The following is a 16,371-nucleotide window of genomic DNA, read 5'->3' as shown; positions in this document are numbered from 1 at the left end:
ATATTCTTTTCCATTATGGTTTATCATAGGATATTGAATACAGTTCTCTGTGCTATATAGTAGGACCTTGTTGTTTATACATTCTATATATAATAGCTTATATCTGCTCACCCCAACCTCCCACTCCATCCCTCCCCCAACCCCCTCCCCCTTGGCAACCACCAGTCTGTTCTCTATGTCTGTGATTCTGTTTCTATTTTATAGGTAGGTTCATTTGTGTCATATTTTAGATTCCACACATAAGTGACATCATATGGTATTTTTCTTTCTCTTTCTGACTTACTTCACTGAGTATGACAATCTCTAGTTGCATCCATGTTGCTGCAAATGCATTATTTCATTCTTTTTTATGGCTGTTGTGTTAATTTCTGCTGTACAGCAAAGTGATTCAGTTATACATATATATACATTCTTTTTTTTATATATTCTTTTCCATTATGGTTTATCATAGGATATTGAATACAGTTCTCTGTGCTATATAGTAGGACCTTGTTGTTTATACATTCTATATATAATAGCTTATATCTGCTCACCCCAACCTCCCACTCCATCCCTCCCCCAACCCCCTCCCCCTTGGCAACCACCAGTCTGTTCTCTATGTCTGTGATTCTGTTTCTATTTTATAGGTAGGTTCATTTGTGTCATATTTTAGATTCCACACATAAGTGACATCATATGGTATTTTTCTTTCTCTTTCTGACTTACTTCACTGAGTATGACAATCTCTAGTTGCATCCATGTTGCTGCAAATGCATTATTTCATTCTTTTTTATGGCTGAGTAGTATTCCATTGTATACACCACATCTTCTTTATCCATTCATTTGTCAGTGGACATTTAGGTTGTTTCCATGTCTTGGCTATTGTAAATAGTGCTGCTATGAACATAAGGGTGCATGAATCTTTTTGAATTATAGTTTTGTCAGGATATACGCCCAGGAGCACGATTGCTGGATCATATGGTAATTCTATTTTTAGTTTTTTTTGTTTTGTTTTGTTTTGTTTTTTTTGTTTTTATGTTTTTTTTGCGGTACGCGGGCCTCCCTCTGTTGTGGCCTCTCCCGCCACCAGGGAAGCCCCTATTTTTAGTTTTATAAGGAACTTCCATACTGTTTTCCACAGTGGCTGCACCAACTTACATTCCCACCAACAGTGTAGGAGGGTTCCCTTTTCTCCACACCCTCTCCAGCATTTGTTATTTATAGACTTCTTAATGATGGCCATTCTGACCATGGTGAGGTGATACCTCACTGTAGTTTTGATTTGCATTTCTCTAATAGTTAGCAATGTGGAGAACCTTTTCATGTGCCTGTTGGACATCTGTATTTCTTCTTTGAAGAACTGTCTATTTAGGTCTTCTGCCCATCTTTCCATTGGGTTGTTTGTTTTTTTGTTGTTGAGTTGTATGAGCTGTTTGCATATTTTGGAAATTAAATCCTTGTCGTTTGCATCATTTGCAAATATTTTCTCCCATTCTGTAGGTTATCTTTTCATTTTGTTTATGGTTTCCTTTGCTGTGCAAAAGCTTGTAAGTTTGATTAGGTCCCATTTGTTTATTTTTGTTTTTATTTCTATTGTCTTGGGAGACTGACCTAAGAAAACATTGGAACAATTTATGTCCGAGAATGTTTTGCCCATGATCTCTTCTAGGAGTTTTATGGTGTCATGTCTTATGTTCAAGTCTTTAAGCCATTTTGAGTTTATTCTTAACCTTTTTTTAATGTGGCTACTAGAAAATTTTTAATTACTTATGTGGCTCGCATTATATGTCTATTCAACAGTGCTAGTTTAGACAATTCTTTTGTGAAAAGGAGCAGAGAAATGATATGGCATGCTGGATGGGGATCTGATATCAAGAGAGAGTGTTTGCTTTAAAATCAAGATGTTAGCTTGCCTCTATTCTGTGGGACAATTATGTAGTAGAATGGGAGAGAATGGTGCAGAAAAATGTGGAAAGGAGAAGAAGCAATGACTTTGAGTAGATACCTGGATGAGAACTGAAGAAGTCTGGGACAGGAAGAAGGAGATTTCCTTCAATGTAATGTATAGGAAGAAAAGGACAGGTGCAGATGCCGACGAAATAGATCTTGTGATGGGAAAGTGAATATTTTCATTTGAAAGCCTTTTTTTTCTCCCAAAGAACATGAGAAAGATCATCAGCTGAAAATGAAAGAGAGGTAGGCATGGGGGAGTTTTGAAAAGACAGGTATGAAATACTCATCTCAGACAACAGGAATGGAGGCTTAGTGGAAAATCACAGTAAGATTGCTAGACAGTGTGTAGAGACTATTTGAGACTTGTAATCAAAATTTTAAAGGGAAGCCAGTTTGTCTAGTTGTATGGCTTTTCTCCTGGAGTCTTCATCTATTCAGGTATAGATGCAAAGATGGCAGAGAGTAGGGTTAAAATAGGGTGGAGTTTTCCAGGCATATAAGATGAGAGAGGTACAAGGGAGATGAGGGTATTTTCAAGGGAGATACTCTGATGGACCATGGAATCTAAGCTGAACAAAAAGAGAAGACAGAAGGGAGATGATGGATAGAAGTGGTGTTGTCAACAAAGCGGAGGTCTCTATGAAGCTCAACAGCAGTAGCAGGAATAACAAAACAAGTTAATGAAACTGTAGGTGATGGTGTTGGAAAATGGTGATGTTTTGTAACAGATACTGGAAGTTGTACATTTTATGCTCCCAATAAAGACAAAAGCTGATGCAGAATGGAGTAAAAGATAATTAGAAATAATATCAATAAACTAAGAGTCATCTGTTAGAGAAGTCACTTTTACAAATCCTGAAGGAAGCCATCAAGGTTGACAAGAGTTGATGCAGAGAGAGAGACACAGAGAGAGAGAGATAAACTGTACACTGGGATATAAGGTTTTTGATAACTGAAGAATAGTGATGATAGATAGCACTGAGGTGAGGCAGAACGTAATTGAGCCAAATGAGTTTAGAAAACCCCTAATATTAAATTAGAACTTCTCTAAGGACTGTCACTAAGAATAATAAACACCTAGGTTTTCATCAAGTTTTGCTTCTTCTTTAATTTTTTTACATTTAATTCCATCCTGTATGGTACTGACTAAGGTATATGGAATGACATAAAGCACTACCACTTCCTATGCAACTGCCCAGTACCATTCACTGAATAATCCATTCCCCCCTAAAGGTCTGATATTCCTAGCAATTATATAAATGTTTCTGTAAATCCTACATGTAATCTTTATGTATAAGCACCTCAAATATATCTTAAAAAAGAACTCTTAATTAGCCACTCAGCAGCCACAATGACCTTTAAAAATCAGATGTCATTCTACAGCTCAATAGCTTCCTATCACACAAGATCTAAACTGTCTTGCCAACATCCACAAGGTCCTGTGTGATCTAAGCCATGCTTACCTCTCCCTGTTCACCTCCTGCCTCTCTCCCCACTGGCCTCCTCACAGTTATAGTATCCAATAAGCTGAGCTACCGGTGCCTCCAGCCTTCGTGCTAGTTGTTTCTTTAGCCTTATGGCTCCTTCCCTCACTTTGTTCAGGTCTCTATCAAGCCTTTTTGGACAATCCAATCTAAAATAGTTCCTCTATCCTGTCACACTCTAATCCAGGGGTTGGCAAACTACAGCCTACGGGCCAAAACCAGTCTGCTGCCTGTTTTTGTAAACAAAGTTTTACTGGAACTCAGCCACATCCATTTGTTTACATATTATCCATGGCTACTTTAACACTACAATGGCAGAACTGAGTAGGTGCAACAGAGACCATCTGACCTGCAAAGCTTAGAATATATTTATTAGGGGACCCTGTACAGAAAAAGTCTGCCAACTGCTGCTATAACCCATTACTCTGACTTATTTTTCTTCATACCTGAAATTATACTTCTTTTCCATTTCCCTCTAGTATTAAGCTCTACCCAGAATCGGCACTGTCTTGTTCAGCCACACCTAGCACCTGAATAAAAGGAGGTACTAAATAAATTCCTGGGAAGGAATTAACTGAGGGCTCACTCAGTACCACGCATTATTCTAAGCTCTTCATCTATATTATTGGATTTAGTTATCATAACAACCCTTTGGGATTATCACAATTCATTTTACAATGAGAAAATTAAAGCTTAGAGAGTAGGTGGCAGAGCTAAGATTCAAACTTAGATTTATCTGATGCCAAAGAACGTATTTTTAACCACTATACTACTTTACAATTCTTTTAAAATTAGTCTTTTTAACCAGGAAAATTGAACATTTTCTCCCTTATTCAAATTGCTCCGTTCCTTGTAAAGTTGTATAGTTTTCTGCAAGTAAGCCCTGTGCTTTTTCTTGTTAGGGTAGCCGTTGGTACTTTGTAGTTTGGGTAGTGATTACAAACAAATTTTTTAAATTATATCCTCTAGTTGGTTTTGCTGCTATGTGAAAGCTATTTTTAAATAATTATTGTGCATTCAACCACTTGTTTGAACTCTTCTGGTCTAAGAATCAATCAGTTGATTCTCGTGGGATTTCTAGCTACATAATCATTCAAATTTTCTACTCCATTCTAATTGCTACATCTAATTTTGTGTGTTTGTGGACTAGCCATAGGTTTCAGAATAATATTACCTCATAATGGCCAGCAAAGGCACTCTTGTTTCAATCATGATTTTCCACTGAAATGTCTCTAAATGTTTTACCTTCAGTAAGACACTGGCTATTATGTTCCATCCTTCTATTTCCAGTTTTCAATGATGATTAAGACAAGTTCTTAATTTTATATATCAGGAACGAATGTCTAATTTTATGAAATATCATATGGTTTTTCAACTCTGAACTAACAATATATTAAAAGGTCTAGATGTGGGTTTTACATTGTTTATCTGCTAAAGAATTCCACCCCAAAATTTAGTTTTAAAAAGTATCAATTGAAAAACTCCATTAGAAAAATATATGATCTGTCAATTCAAATACTGCTATCAACTCTGTCTTTCCTCAGAGTTGCAAGATATCTGTCTTATAAATCAGAATTTTGGAGTCAGCCAAAAAACTGCAATTGTCAAATAGGAAGCAACAATGACAAATAAATGAACATTTTAAGAACTTTACCTTCTGAGGATCAAGCTTGCCCAAGACTACTTCCATGAAATCTTCATCTGAAAGCGTGATGGTTACATCAGCAGAATCTTTTGCAGGGCCTTGATACACTTTTCCAGAACCATTTTTTAGGTCAATAGCTGGGAAAAATAGGAAGAAACAAATGTCTGTCATTTTTTTCTTCACAATATGAGAATAAAATAAACCAAATAAATGCAGACATTTTTATAGTTTCCAAGTTACTGTGGTACTTATTCTACTGGTTTGGCCATGTTTTTCTGTAAGATATGGAAGACCCGAACGAACTTTTTGGCCAACCCAATACATTATATATTACTTATCACTTAGAAAAAAATTTTAAATCCTTGATTTTTTGAGATGTCCTCTTTATAAAGAATATGATCTTCAAAACAGTCAAATCAATAATAGTTTTTCTTCATTGAAGAAGTTTACACAACAGAGATATTTGAAATGTGAATCAATGTAGAATAATATAAGGAAGTTAAGTGGTTGGAAGTTATATGGTTAAGGCCTTTAGATTCAAATAAAGACTCCGTAGTCAACAAAGGAAGAAAACTGAATTTTAAAACAACTGCATATTGGTTGGGGTGGGGGAAGGGAACTCACACGCTAATTACCTTTCAAAAACCTGAATTCATCAAAGGTTCTGTCATATGCATTAAACGACAGTCAAATTAAATTTTAAAAAGTATTCTAATTAGTTTGCTATAATTTATTTATAAAATGTTTATTGCCCTAATTGTTGTGAAGAAATGTTAAAATTAAAATCTTTTCCCTTAAATGTTTTTGACAGAAGGATTAAGTCTCCCAGAAACAGCCTGGGTAACTGGAAAAACTCTTAAAAATTTGCCTTCATTGCTCTCTATACAACACTTACAGAGCTTTATGTTAAAGTTACATTTTAGAAAGTTTTAATTGTCTCACACATGACTGAGACCAGTCATCCAGGAAGGTAATTCCACTCATCCAGCTTCAGCCTCTTGAATGTGCTTTGACAGAGCTATGATTGCATCACTTTCCCTAAGAGTGTCAGGAAACTCCCAATTTAGGATCAAGGAAAAGCTACACACACGTAAGCAAAACCATGCATTCTGCTTAGCCAAGCCCTACTCCAAAGAGAAAATTAAGTCACTCCCACTGTCCACAGAAGAGAATCTTGCCAACTAAACTAAAAAATAATAACATGACTATGACGGTTACCTGGGAAGAAGTAAGAGTGAGAAGGAGACCTTTTTGCTTTTTATGCTTCATTCACTCACTTCATTGTTAAGTTTCTTCTATGGGTGTCAGACAATGTACAAGGTACTAAAAGTAAGGCATGAAGAACAAAGACTCTGTTCTTATTGGTACACACATATTATAAATGTGTTTTTATGTATTATTTGTATAGTTAAAAAGAAAGGTAGAAAAAGAGAGGGAGGAAGGCAGGCAGGGAGGGAGCAGGGAGAGAATAAGGGGCGGGGGTCAGAGGGCAGAAAGGAAAGACTAAAGAAAAGCAAAACTCTGGCATTCAACAGACATGATTTTAATTCTTCACAAGTAAGTGTAAGGGCCACTATATGTACTAGTCTTGCTCAGGAATAAAACTGGACTCATGCATCTTAATACTTCAGTATGGAATAAGCCTGTTAGCTAATGAAGGCCCGTCTAATGAAGGGCTGTCTACCTGCCCTCTCATTCACTTGGTTTTACGTGCTGCTTCACAGCCATGACTCTTATGAAGCAATAAAACATTTTTTCTGTAGAAAGCTAATAACTAGTGCTGGTAAAAGAAAAGAGGGCTAAAAAGGGGGAAGTTCTTAGCAAGAATACAGAAATTTTGGGTAAAGGAGTGAAACTCCCCATTCCACAGTGGCTCAAGTCATGGTCTACAAATGGCTCCTGCGGGAGGATCATCATCCGCCACCATCACCTTAGGTTTACAGATACCTGTCAAGTCATGGGTAATCTAAATGAAATGAAGAAACAAGCTATATGTATTTTCCTTTTGTAGTAGAATGTATTTTTTTTTAAACTTCATTGGTTTTTGGTTTTTGGTTTTTTAATTTATTTATTTTATTTTTATTTATTTTTGGCTGCATTGGGTCTTTGTTGCTGCAGGCGGGCTTTCACTAGTTGCGGCGAGCGGGGGCTACTCTTCATTGCGGTGGCTTCTCTTGTTGCAGAGCATGGGCTCCAGAGCGCAGGCTCAGTAGTTGTGGCGCACAGGCTTAGTTGCTCCGCGGCATGTGGGACATTCCCAGACCAGGGCTCGAACCTGTGTCCCCTGCACTGGCAGGTGGATTCTTAACTGCTGCGCCACCAGGGAAGCCCATGGTAGAATGTATTTTAAAAGCTTTATGAATTATTTTAGCTCAGTATTTATATAATCATTAATGCACTGAAAAAGTCCAAAAAATTTCAGTTATACTTTACAGAATTTAATGGGGGAGGGAAAGGTGTTAGATGAGAACGTACATTTGGACTTAGAGATCTTTGAAGGTTTTAGAATATATACCTTACAAATTACAACACTCTTACCAAAGTGGGTATACAAGGAACATACCTCAACTTAATAAAAGCTATTTATAACAAACCCACAGCCAACATAATATTCAATGGTGAAAAGCTGAAAGCCTTCCTGCTAAAATCTGGAACAAGACAAGGATGACCACTCCTATTCAACATAGTACTGGAAGTCTATTCAGCATTCAGACAAGAAAAAGAAATAAAAGGTATCCACATTAGAAGGGAAGAGGTAAAATTGTCATTATATGCAGATAACATGATATTAAATACAGAAAACCCTAAAAATTCCACATAAAAACTACTAGAACTGATAAACAAATTCAGCAAGGTAGCAGGATACAAGATTAACATACAGTTGCATTTCTTTACACTAACAATGAAATATCAGAAAGAGAAAATTTAAAAAAAAAATCCTTTTTAAAATCGTATCAAAACAATAAAAAACTTAGGAATAAACCTGACCAAGGAGGCGAAAGGCTCATATGCTGAGAACTGTAAAACACTGAAAAAGGAAATGGAAGATGATTTAAAGAAATGGAAAGATATCCCATGCTCTTGGATTGGAAGAATTAATATTGTTAAAATGGTCATAATACCCAAAGCAATTTACAGATTTAATACAATCCCTATCAAATTACCCATGACATTTTTCACAGAACTAGAACAAATAATTCTAAAATTTATATGGAAGCATAAAAGACCCAGAATTGCCAAAGCAATCCTGAGGAAAAAGAACAAAGCAGGAGGCATAACCCTCCCAGACTTCAGACAATACTATAAAGCTCCAGTAATCAAAATGGCATGGTACTGGTACAAAAACAGATATATGGATCAATGGAACAGAAGAGAGCCCAGAAATAAACCCACACATCTACGGTCAATTAATCTTTGACAAAGGAGGCAAAAATATACAATGGAGAAAAGACAGTCTCTTCAGCAAGTGGTGTTGGGAAAGCTGGACAGCTGCATGTAAATCAATGAAGTTAGAACACACCCTCACACCATACACAAAAATCAACTCAAAATGGCTTATAGACTTAAGTATAAGACATGACACCAGAAAACTCTTAGAAGAGAGCATAGGCAAAACATTCTCTGACATAAATTGTACCAATGTTTTCTTAGGTCAGTTTCCCAAGGCAAAAGAAATAAAAGGAAAAATAAATAAATGGAACCTAATCAAACTTATAAGCTTTTGCACAGCAAAGAAAACCATAAACAAAATGAAAAGATAACCTCCAAACTGGGAGAAAATATTTGCAAACAATGCAACAGACAGGGCTTAATTTCCAAAATATACAAACAGCTAATACAATTCAATATCAAAAAAATAAAAGTGAAAAAATGGGCATAAGACCTAAATAGACATTTCTCCAAAGAAGACATACAGATGGCCAATAAGCACATGAAAAGTTGCTCAACACTGTTAATTATTAGAGAAATACAAATCAAAACTACAGTGAGGTATCACCTCACACCAGTCAGAATGGCAATCATCAAAAAGTCTACAAATAATAAATGCTGGAGAGGGTGTGGAAAAAAAGGAACCCTTCTACATTGTTGGTGGGAATGTAAAATGGTGCAGCCACTATGGAGAACAGTATGGAGGCTCCTTAAAAAACCAAAAATAGAGTTACCATATGATCCAGAAATCCCACTCCTGGGCATAATTCCGGAGAAAATTCTAACTGGAAAAGATAATGCACCCCAATATTCATAGCAGCACTATTTACAATAGTCAAGACATGGAAACAACCTAAATGTCCATCAAGGGATGAATGGATATAGAAGATGTGGTGTGTGTATATACACACATACACACACACACACACACACACACACACACACACACACACACAAATAGACTACTACTCAGCCATAAGAATGAAATAATGCCATTTGCAGCAACATAGATGGACCTAGAGAATATCACACTAATTAAAGTAAGTCAAACAGAGAAAGACAAATATCATATGATATCATTTATATGTGGAATCCAAAATATGAACTTATTTATAAAACAGAAACAGACTCACAGACAGAAAACAAACTCATAGTTACCAAAAGGGGAAGAGGGGAGGGGATAAATTAGGAGCTTGGGATTACCAGATACAAACTAATATATATAAAATAGGTAAACAACAAGTCCTACTGTTTCGCACAGGGAACTGTATACTGTATCTTGTAATAAGCTGTAATGAAAAAGAATATATATATGTGTATATACATATGTATATGTGTATATATATAACTGAATCACTTTGCTGTATACCATAAACTAACACAACATTGTAAAATAACTGTATGTCAATTAAAAAAAAAGTATAGATCCAGTAAACAAACTAACCTAGGGATGTCATGTATTAAATAAATAAATAAATAAATAAGCTATATATCTATTGTGTACATTGTACAACACAGGAAATATATTTTATAATAACTATAAATGAAATACAACCTTTAAAAATTGTGAATCACTATGTGGGTACACCTGAAATTTATACAATATTGTACATCAACTATACCTCAATAAAAAATTTTTATTTTATAATAAATAATAGATAGTGTTATAGATTTTACTCAACAGGATGACCTTGCTACAATGTTCTGATTTCAGCTCCCAAAACAGCTGAAGAAGTCTACAATGTCTCTCTTTCTGATTCTTTTTTATTTCATTAATATTTTGCACATCAGTATGGATAAGAAGGTGCAAGTGAGCATTCCAAGATCTGGGCTTCCTTCCCAAAAGCACCTCACTGAGGCCCACCCTCTGGTTTCTTATGCATGTCAAGGGGCTACATCTCTCCACTACACACTCTTGTCCCCCAGAGAAGAGCAAGGGTCCTCACCCAGGCAGCCTTCCTGCTCCTAGATGATCAAGCACGACAGGCCTCAGAGAGGCCTAACCTCAAAAGACACAGCTAAGACTCCTCCTCCTCCACAGCCAAAACCAACACTGACACCAGAACTCTCCCCATTCTCTCTAGACTCACACTAATTTGGTTTTTAAAAATCCCGACATAGACACACATTCTGCCCAGAGATTCACTGTTGGTGTTGTTTGGATGGCAAGATAGGGGAAGGAGCAGGGAAGATGGGCACGGCCCAGGATCTTTGGGTTTGACATGCATCTTCCAGGCCACTGAGCCCAAACCCCTTGGTTCCCAGACTTGCTCAAGGCCTGTCACTTGTGTAACTCCAGTTCCACAGGTGAACTAAGGAGCTAAGCCTGTTCTCTGTAAACAGGTTTGGATCTGCCATAATACAAACATGACTGGGACAACTAACAGCCATTTAAAATACCAAGAATTTGGTGATTAACTGTTTAGCAAAACATTTTTAAAACTGTTTGTAAAAAAAAAAAAAAATTAGGTATTCCCTAAGTCAGAGCATTCAATCATCTATTTTATGTCATTAAGCACCAAGATGCAAAAGAGAGATACCAACATGGAATCATCTTCTAAAATATCATAAGCCGAAACACCTAGATACTTTCTACTGCTGCCAGCTACCCTGATTTAGCTCAGTGACACAAAGATGGTGAGAAAACAACCAGAATTGAAAAAAGTTACACAGCTGAGAATCAGATCAAATAAAAGACAGGCAGATAACCAAAGATAATGATGAACCCTTTCAGAGAAAGCTTCAAGATCCAATTTGTGTGTTAGCTTTGATAAATTTGGACCTGAAGAAGAGACGATAAAACAAACAAAAGCCACAAGCATCAATTACAAGTAGTTATTAACAGGTTTCTAATATTCCCATTTTTCCAGTGAAAATACAAGAAAAAACCTTTTGCCTAGGTTAATTAAAGGTAATTATTAAATGTAAGCACATTTTCTAATACTTTCTACAAGGAAAGTGATACTAAGATAAGGAGAAAATCTTAGTTGGTTATTGATACTATATTGAAGGAAATTACGCTATTTGCCAGAGTGAATCACTTGTATACTTTACAAATCTCTATAGAGTTCTTTTCTGCCAACTGTGAGACACATAATTCCAGCACGTTTTCTCTCTTATAGATCGCATTCCTTTCCTTCACCAGTATCTTCAAAAATCCTGTGTTTTATATTTATAACTCAACTTCTAATATAGTTTCATCTATAGGGGAAAAGGTTGAATTCCATCATGAATAGATAGAAATAAGGAAGGACAGAAAGTAGAAAGAAAGTGATGATACACACATATCACTGTTAATCTATGAAGTTTTTTAGAAAAAAAACAGACACTTTGAACTTTGGGTAACTAAATACATATTACATGTTTTGGCTTCCTTTATCCCCTTCTGAATTAACCTCCTAAGGACAAACATCAAAATGTTAACTGTAGGTAGTGGGATTATATATCATTATTTTCTGCTCTATACTTTTATATACCAAATTTTATATAATTAAAATATACTCCCTAAAAGGAATAGCAATTGTTATGTTAAAAAGAAACTTACATTAAACCAAAATCAATTGAACAAAACTTCAAAATGTTTCCTAGGAATATGTAATAGAAGATGGTCTCAAAAAGTTTTAGTTGATTTAGAGATACATTTTAATTTTTTTGGTCTCAGTGAGCATTTACAGTGATCGTTAATTGTAATGAGAAATAAAACGGTATGATTTACAAGGTATTTAGGCACTCTAAAATAGTAATCTCAGAATAAAAATAATGAAAATCTACAAAACAGTAGTTTCTACTGTGCAAGTAAAATCCCAAACCTAAAGAATTTTTCCTTTAAAAAAAAGTCTGTATAAACAGATTATCTGCATGATGTGTGGTATACAAATAATAAGTGAAGATGGTTCATACCATCATTTGTGGGACTTGCAGAAGCACAGCCTACAATCCTTGCTTTCAGGTACCACCATAGTATTCTACATCTCATACACTAGCCTACAGCCCCCAGAGAAGGATTACAACCAGGTTTGAGATGGGCCTGAAAGTTAACATGGTCCTGGAGTGTAAGCCAATCACAGGTCACTTCCAGGAGTCCCTCTGCATTCCAGGGGCTCTTGGCCAACCTTAACTACACAGGATCCCATTGTACTTCACAGTTGTGAAGGATGGGGAAAATCCTTGAGCTAAAAACTATTCTGGATGCTCCCTGTACCACATTAGTAGACAGATTCAAGGGACCACAGCTGCTTGACTACAAATGAAAGGATTCTGTCCCTTGGGACCTCGAGACAAAAAACATGAGAAATCAAGAAGTTTCAGTGAACATTCACTGATACACCATTTTTCTCCAACAACTCTAGAGATCAGAATACTCTATAACATAAACCTAAGGTTAGAATACTCTATAAAGAAAGAATACTCTACCAATCAAAGTAAGGCTAGAACACTTTATAATTTAAAAGTAAAGAAATGATGGTCAGCGTTCATTAATAGCATGTTTCAGGATTCAAAATATGAATAGCGGTCAGCTATGGAATAAATGTTTGTGTCCCTCCAAAATCCATATGTTGAAGCCCTAATCTCCAAATAATGATGATATTTGGAAATGGGGCCTTTGGGAGGTAATTAGGTTTAGGTGAGATCATGAGAGTAGAGCCTCCATAATGGTGTTAGTGTCCTTAGAAGAAGAGACATGAGAGAGATGATCTTTCTCTCTGCCTTGTGGGGAAACAGTAAGGAGGCAGCCATCTGCAAACCAGAAAGAGGGTTCTCACTAGAGCCCAAACATGCTGACACCATCACACTGGACCTTCCAGCCTCCACACTATGAGAAAATAAACTTCTGTTGTTGAACCTACTCAGTCTATAGTATACCTGTTATAGCAAACTGAACTAAGACACTCTCATTGTTAGAAGCAGTGGCCTCTCAATCTATAATTGACTTATGCTGAAGAAAGAGAATGGATATATATACTCACTTCCCTGTCCTTTAAACTATATAGAAACAGCACAATGAAATCTGATAAAGCCACATATTTTTCTGTCATGACATATAGACACTGGATACTTAAAAACTTGCTAACAGATCTGGCTGATTAGCAAAGTGAGCTCACAAAAGTGCTAGTGCTTTTATTATGCAGATAGAAAAAGAAGAAAATTCTCTGATCTAGAAAACTTTTTTACTTATCTTTAGTAATTTCATCTTACCTTCCCCAATTTCACTTTAAGAATTAAATTAAAATTGGACACTGCAATCTTTTAAGAGACCACAGCACAGAAAAGTTTGTGCCATGATTAAGAATGTAGTTACACAACAGATACAAAAGACATGGTAGAATTTTTTTTACCCCTTTCCCTTTTTATCTTCTCTTTCTTCTTAAAATGGTACCAGAGTCCTTTTGGAGCTCCACAGAAGTGAATGGAAATGTGACTGCTTTCTCTCTGCAGCAACTTGGCTTATATTGGATGCCTTGCCAGGTTGCTAACATGGCACTCTAGTAGATAACTTCCCTAGATTAGATAAAATTAGTACCTTTGATTGCCATCTGTATAGACGAAGAAAATAATTATGATTATATACTGATAGTTAAGGTGATAATCCAAAATGTTAATTTGGGGGGAATGAAGAAAATATTTTTAAAGCTGTTAAAATATAATGAGAATTACTCAAAACTTTAAAATATTTCACTTAACCTGATGTACTTTCTTCACATTTAAGAGGAATTTGAAGATTAGTTAAAGAAGCATACGGCTAAGGTGACTGTTTAAAGTACTAATTTCAGGTGTTACACTGAAATCTTTAAAACAGATATTTTCATTTTAATTGATTTCCTTCATCTCTAAAAAACATGCATGGCTTTGGATGCCATGAAACCCGTAATCTCCCATAAAAAAACAACTTACCGAAGAAGGTTAAGATTTACCTACCTTCAAAGAGATGGGCTTTAGTTATAACAAGGATACTTTATCTCTATTGACTAAGAGTTATCTTAGAATATTATAGAGCCAGGGACATGACTTACTCCACTTAGCTGCAGTATTTTCACCTTTAGTGATATGCCACTCAAACACAGCATTTACTTTCTTCACCACCTCTCCCCCAATATGCTGAAGGCGGCGACCTATTTCGTCAAACACAAGGGTACTCTGAAGCTCCCTACCCTAGCAAAAAGAGAAAAGTTAATTTAATTTTAGAAGTTCTGTAAAAATGACTCAAGGGGATAAAACTATTACAAAATAAAAGTGCAACAACGTGATTTTTTTTTAAAAAACCTGCACATAAATAAGGGAAACTTGTTTTTTCTCACTAGGTTTCTTTCACACCTTTCCTTATATTAATTTATGTCATACAGAACCTCACTCCTCTTAATAAAAGAATTTTACTTTTATCAAAATTCAGAAAAATATTTTACGAGTAGACTAGGAACTAACTGGATAACTTATATCCTAACTAACTTCAGCAGGAAGAAACAGGGCAAATCAATCAACTACTGTGGACTCACTTCTTTGTTTGTAAAATAGGACTAAATTACATGAAGCCTGAATTTCTGTCTAGCTCTAAAATTTCTTAAGTTTTTTATCTTAGATTCTCTTTAAAGAGATTTTAATTTTCATTCAGTTATATGATAATATGGCAAATGAAAGACAAAGATCATGGGTTTGAAAATCTCGACATTATAAAGTTAATATTTTGGAGAAGAAAATATAAATATTTTTATTAAAAGTCTCAGCATGTTAATATAGAATAACACAAATGTTTTAATAAATAATACATGCTACTGTTTTTATATCTGCATTCAAAGCATTACACAAATCTTTAAATCAAGAAAAAGGTACAGGATATTTAAATTTTTAATATGTTTTTCTCCCAAATACTGTTTAAGATTTCTCATTAAACAACTGATTTAGTTACTCTAAAACTAGAAAATTACTTATATTCTCTTGAAAGATACCCTAGTATCCCCACAAAAAAGTTTTTTAAAAAATTCATAAGTTGTCAAAATATTCCTTTTTCTCCAAACAGTTTTAAATTAATGTTCTCCAGTTCAAGAATTAAGACTCTTTCATAGCTCTTAATTTTCTAAAGTAGACTGAATATTCTTAAAGTGATCTTAATTGAAATTCATAAGTCAGGGTATAACTTGGATGTCAGTGGTTATAACCCACCTCAGATGGTGTCTTAGCTAAAACATCAGCTGTTGGCACAAGATCCACATATGCATTTGAAATGACGATGTCTCCAGTTCCTTGGATCTTATAAAGGTACAAGAGGAAAAAAAAACAACCAGTTCACTCCGATGATTCCAATGAAAATACAATTTCATTGTGAAACAGTATAAAGTCTTTTAAAAGAAATTTATATTTTTCTTCATATGAAAAAGAAAATAATCCAAATTAAATAAACAGTTCATAAATTAAATATCAAGAGAAATAAACATGAAGGCTTACTGATTTTAATACAAGTGTTAATTAACCCTAACTGTAGAATCAACTGGAGCCCTTTTAAAAAATATTTATGACCAGGTCCCATCTCCAAATATTCCAATTTAAATGGTCTGGCATGGACCCTGAGCATTGGTATTTGGGGGATTTTTTTCTTCCAATATAAGTATGTCTAATGGGGAGCCTGGGTGAGAACTGCTTAATTCTTATAAATAGTAAAAGGCAAGGCACAAAATCCACATGAGGTAGGGGTACGTAAAGTGTATTTGTTCGCTTAACATAGAATAAAATTGGGTAGGAACAGACCACAGTCTTTTTAAAGAAATAATTCGAGCTCTTATTTCAAAAAGGAAGTGTACACAGTATAAAGTAATACTTAAATAACCTTTTTATAAAATATTAAAGGAACTCTAATTCTAATTCTTAATACATCAGCTAAAATTATTCCAG

General features: G+C 35.2%; 1 protein-coding gene across 1 annotated transcript in view; it reads right to left on the bottom strand.

Annotated features, from left to right (window-relative positions):
* Positions 1-16,371, bottom strand: part of HSD17B4 (hydroxysteroid 17-beta dehydrogenase 4) — a 90,953-nt gene that overhangs the window by 5,574 nt on the left and 69,008 nt on the right. The window contains exons 21-23 of the mRNA XM_007119311.3: positions 15,646-15,732; positions 14,502-14,640; positions 5,071-5,198 (exon numbers count right to left, since the gene is read on the bottom strand). Coding sequence (XP_007119373.1) covers positions 5,071-5,198; positions 14,502-14,640; positions 15,646-15,732 — 354 coding nt within the window. The remainder of the gene's footprint in view (positions 1-5,070; positions 5,199-14,501; positions 14,641-15,645; positions 15,733-16,371) is intronic.

The sequence above is a fragment of the Physeter macrocephalus genome, chromosome 8, assembly GCF_002837175.3.
Source record: "Physeter macrocephalus isolate SW-GA chromosome 8, ASM283717v5, whole genome shotgun sequence".
NCBI classification, from domain to species: domain Eukaryota; kingdom Metazoa; phylum Chordata; class Mammalia; order Artiodactyla; family Physeteridae; genus Physeter; species Physeter macrocephalus.
This window is presented reverse-complemented; position numbering and strand designations above follow the sequence as displayed.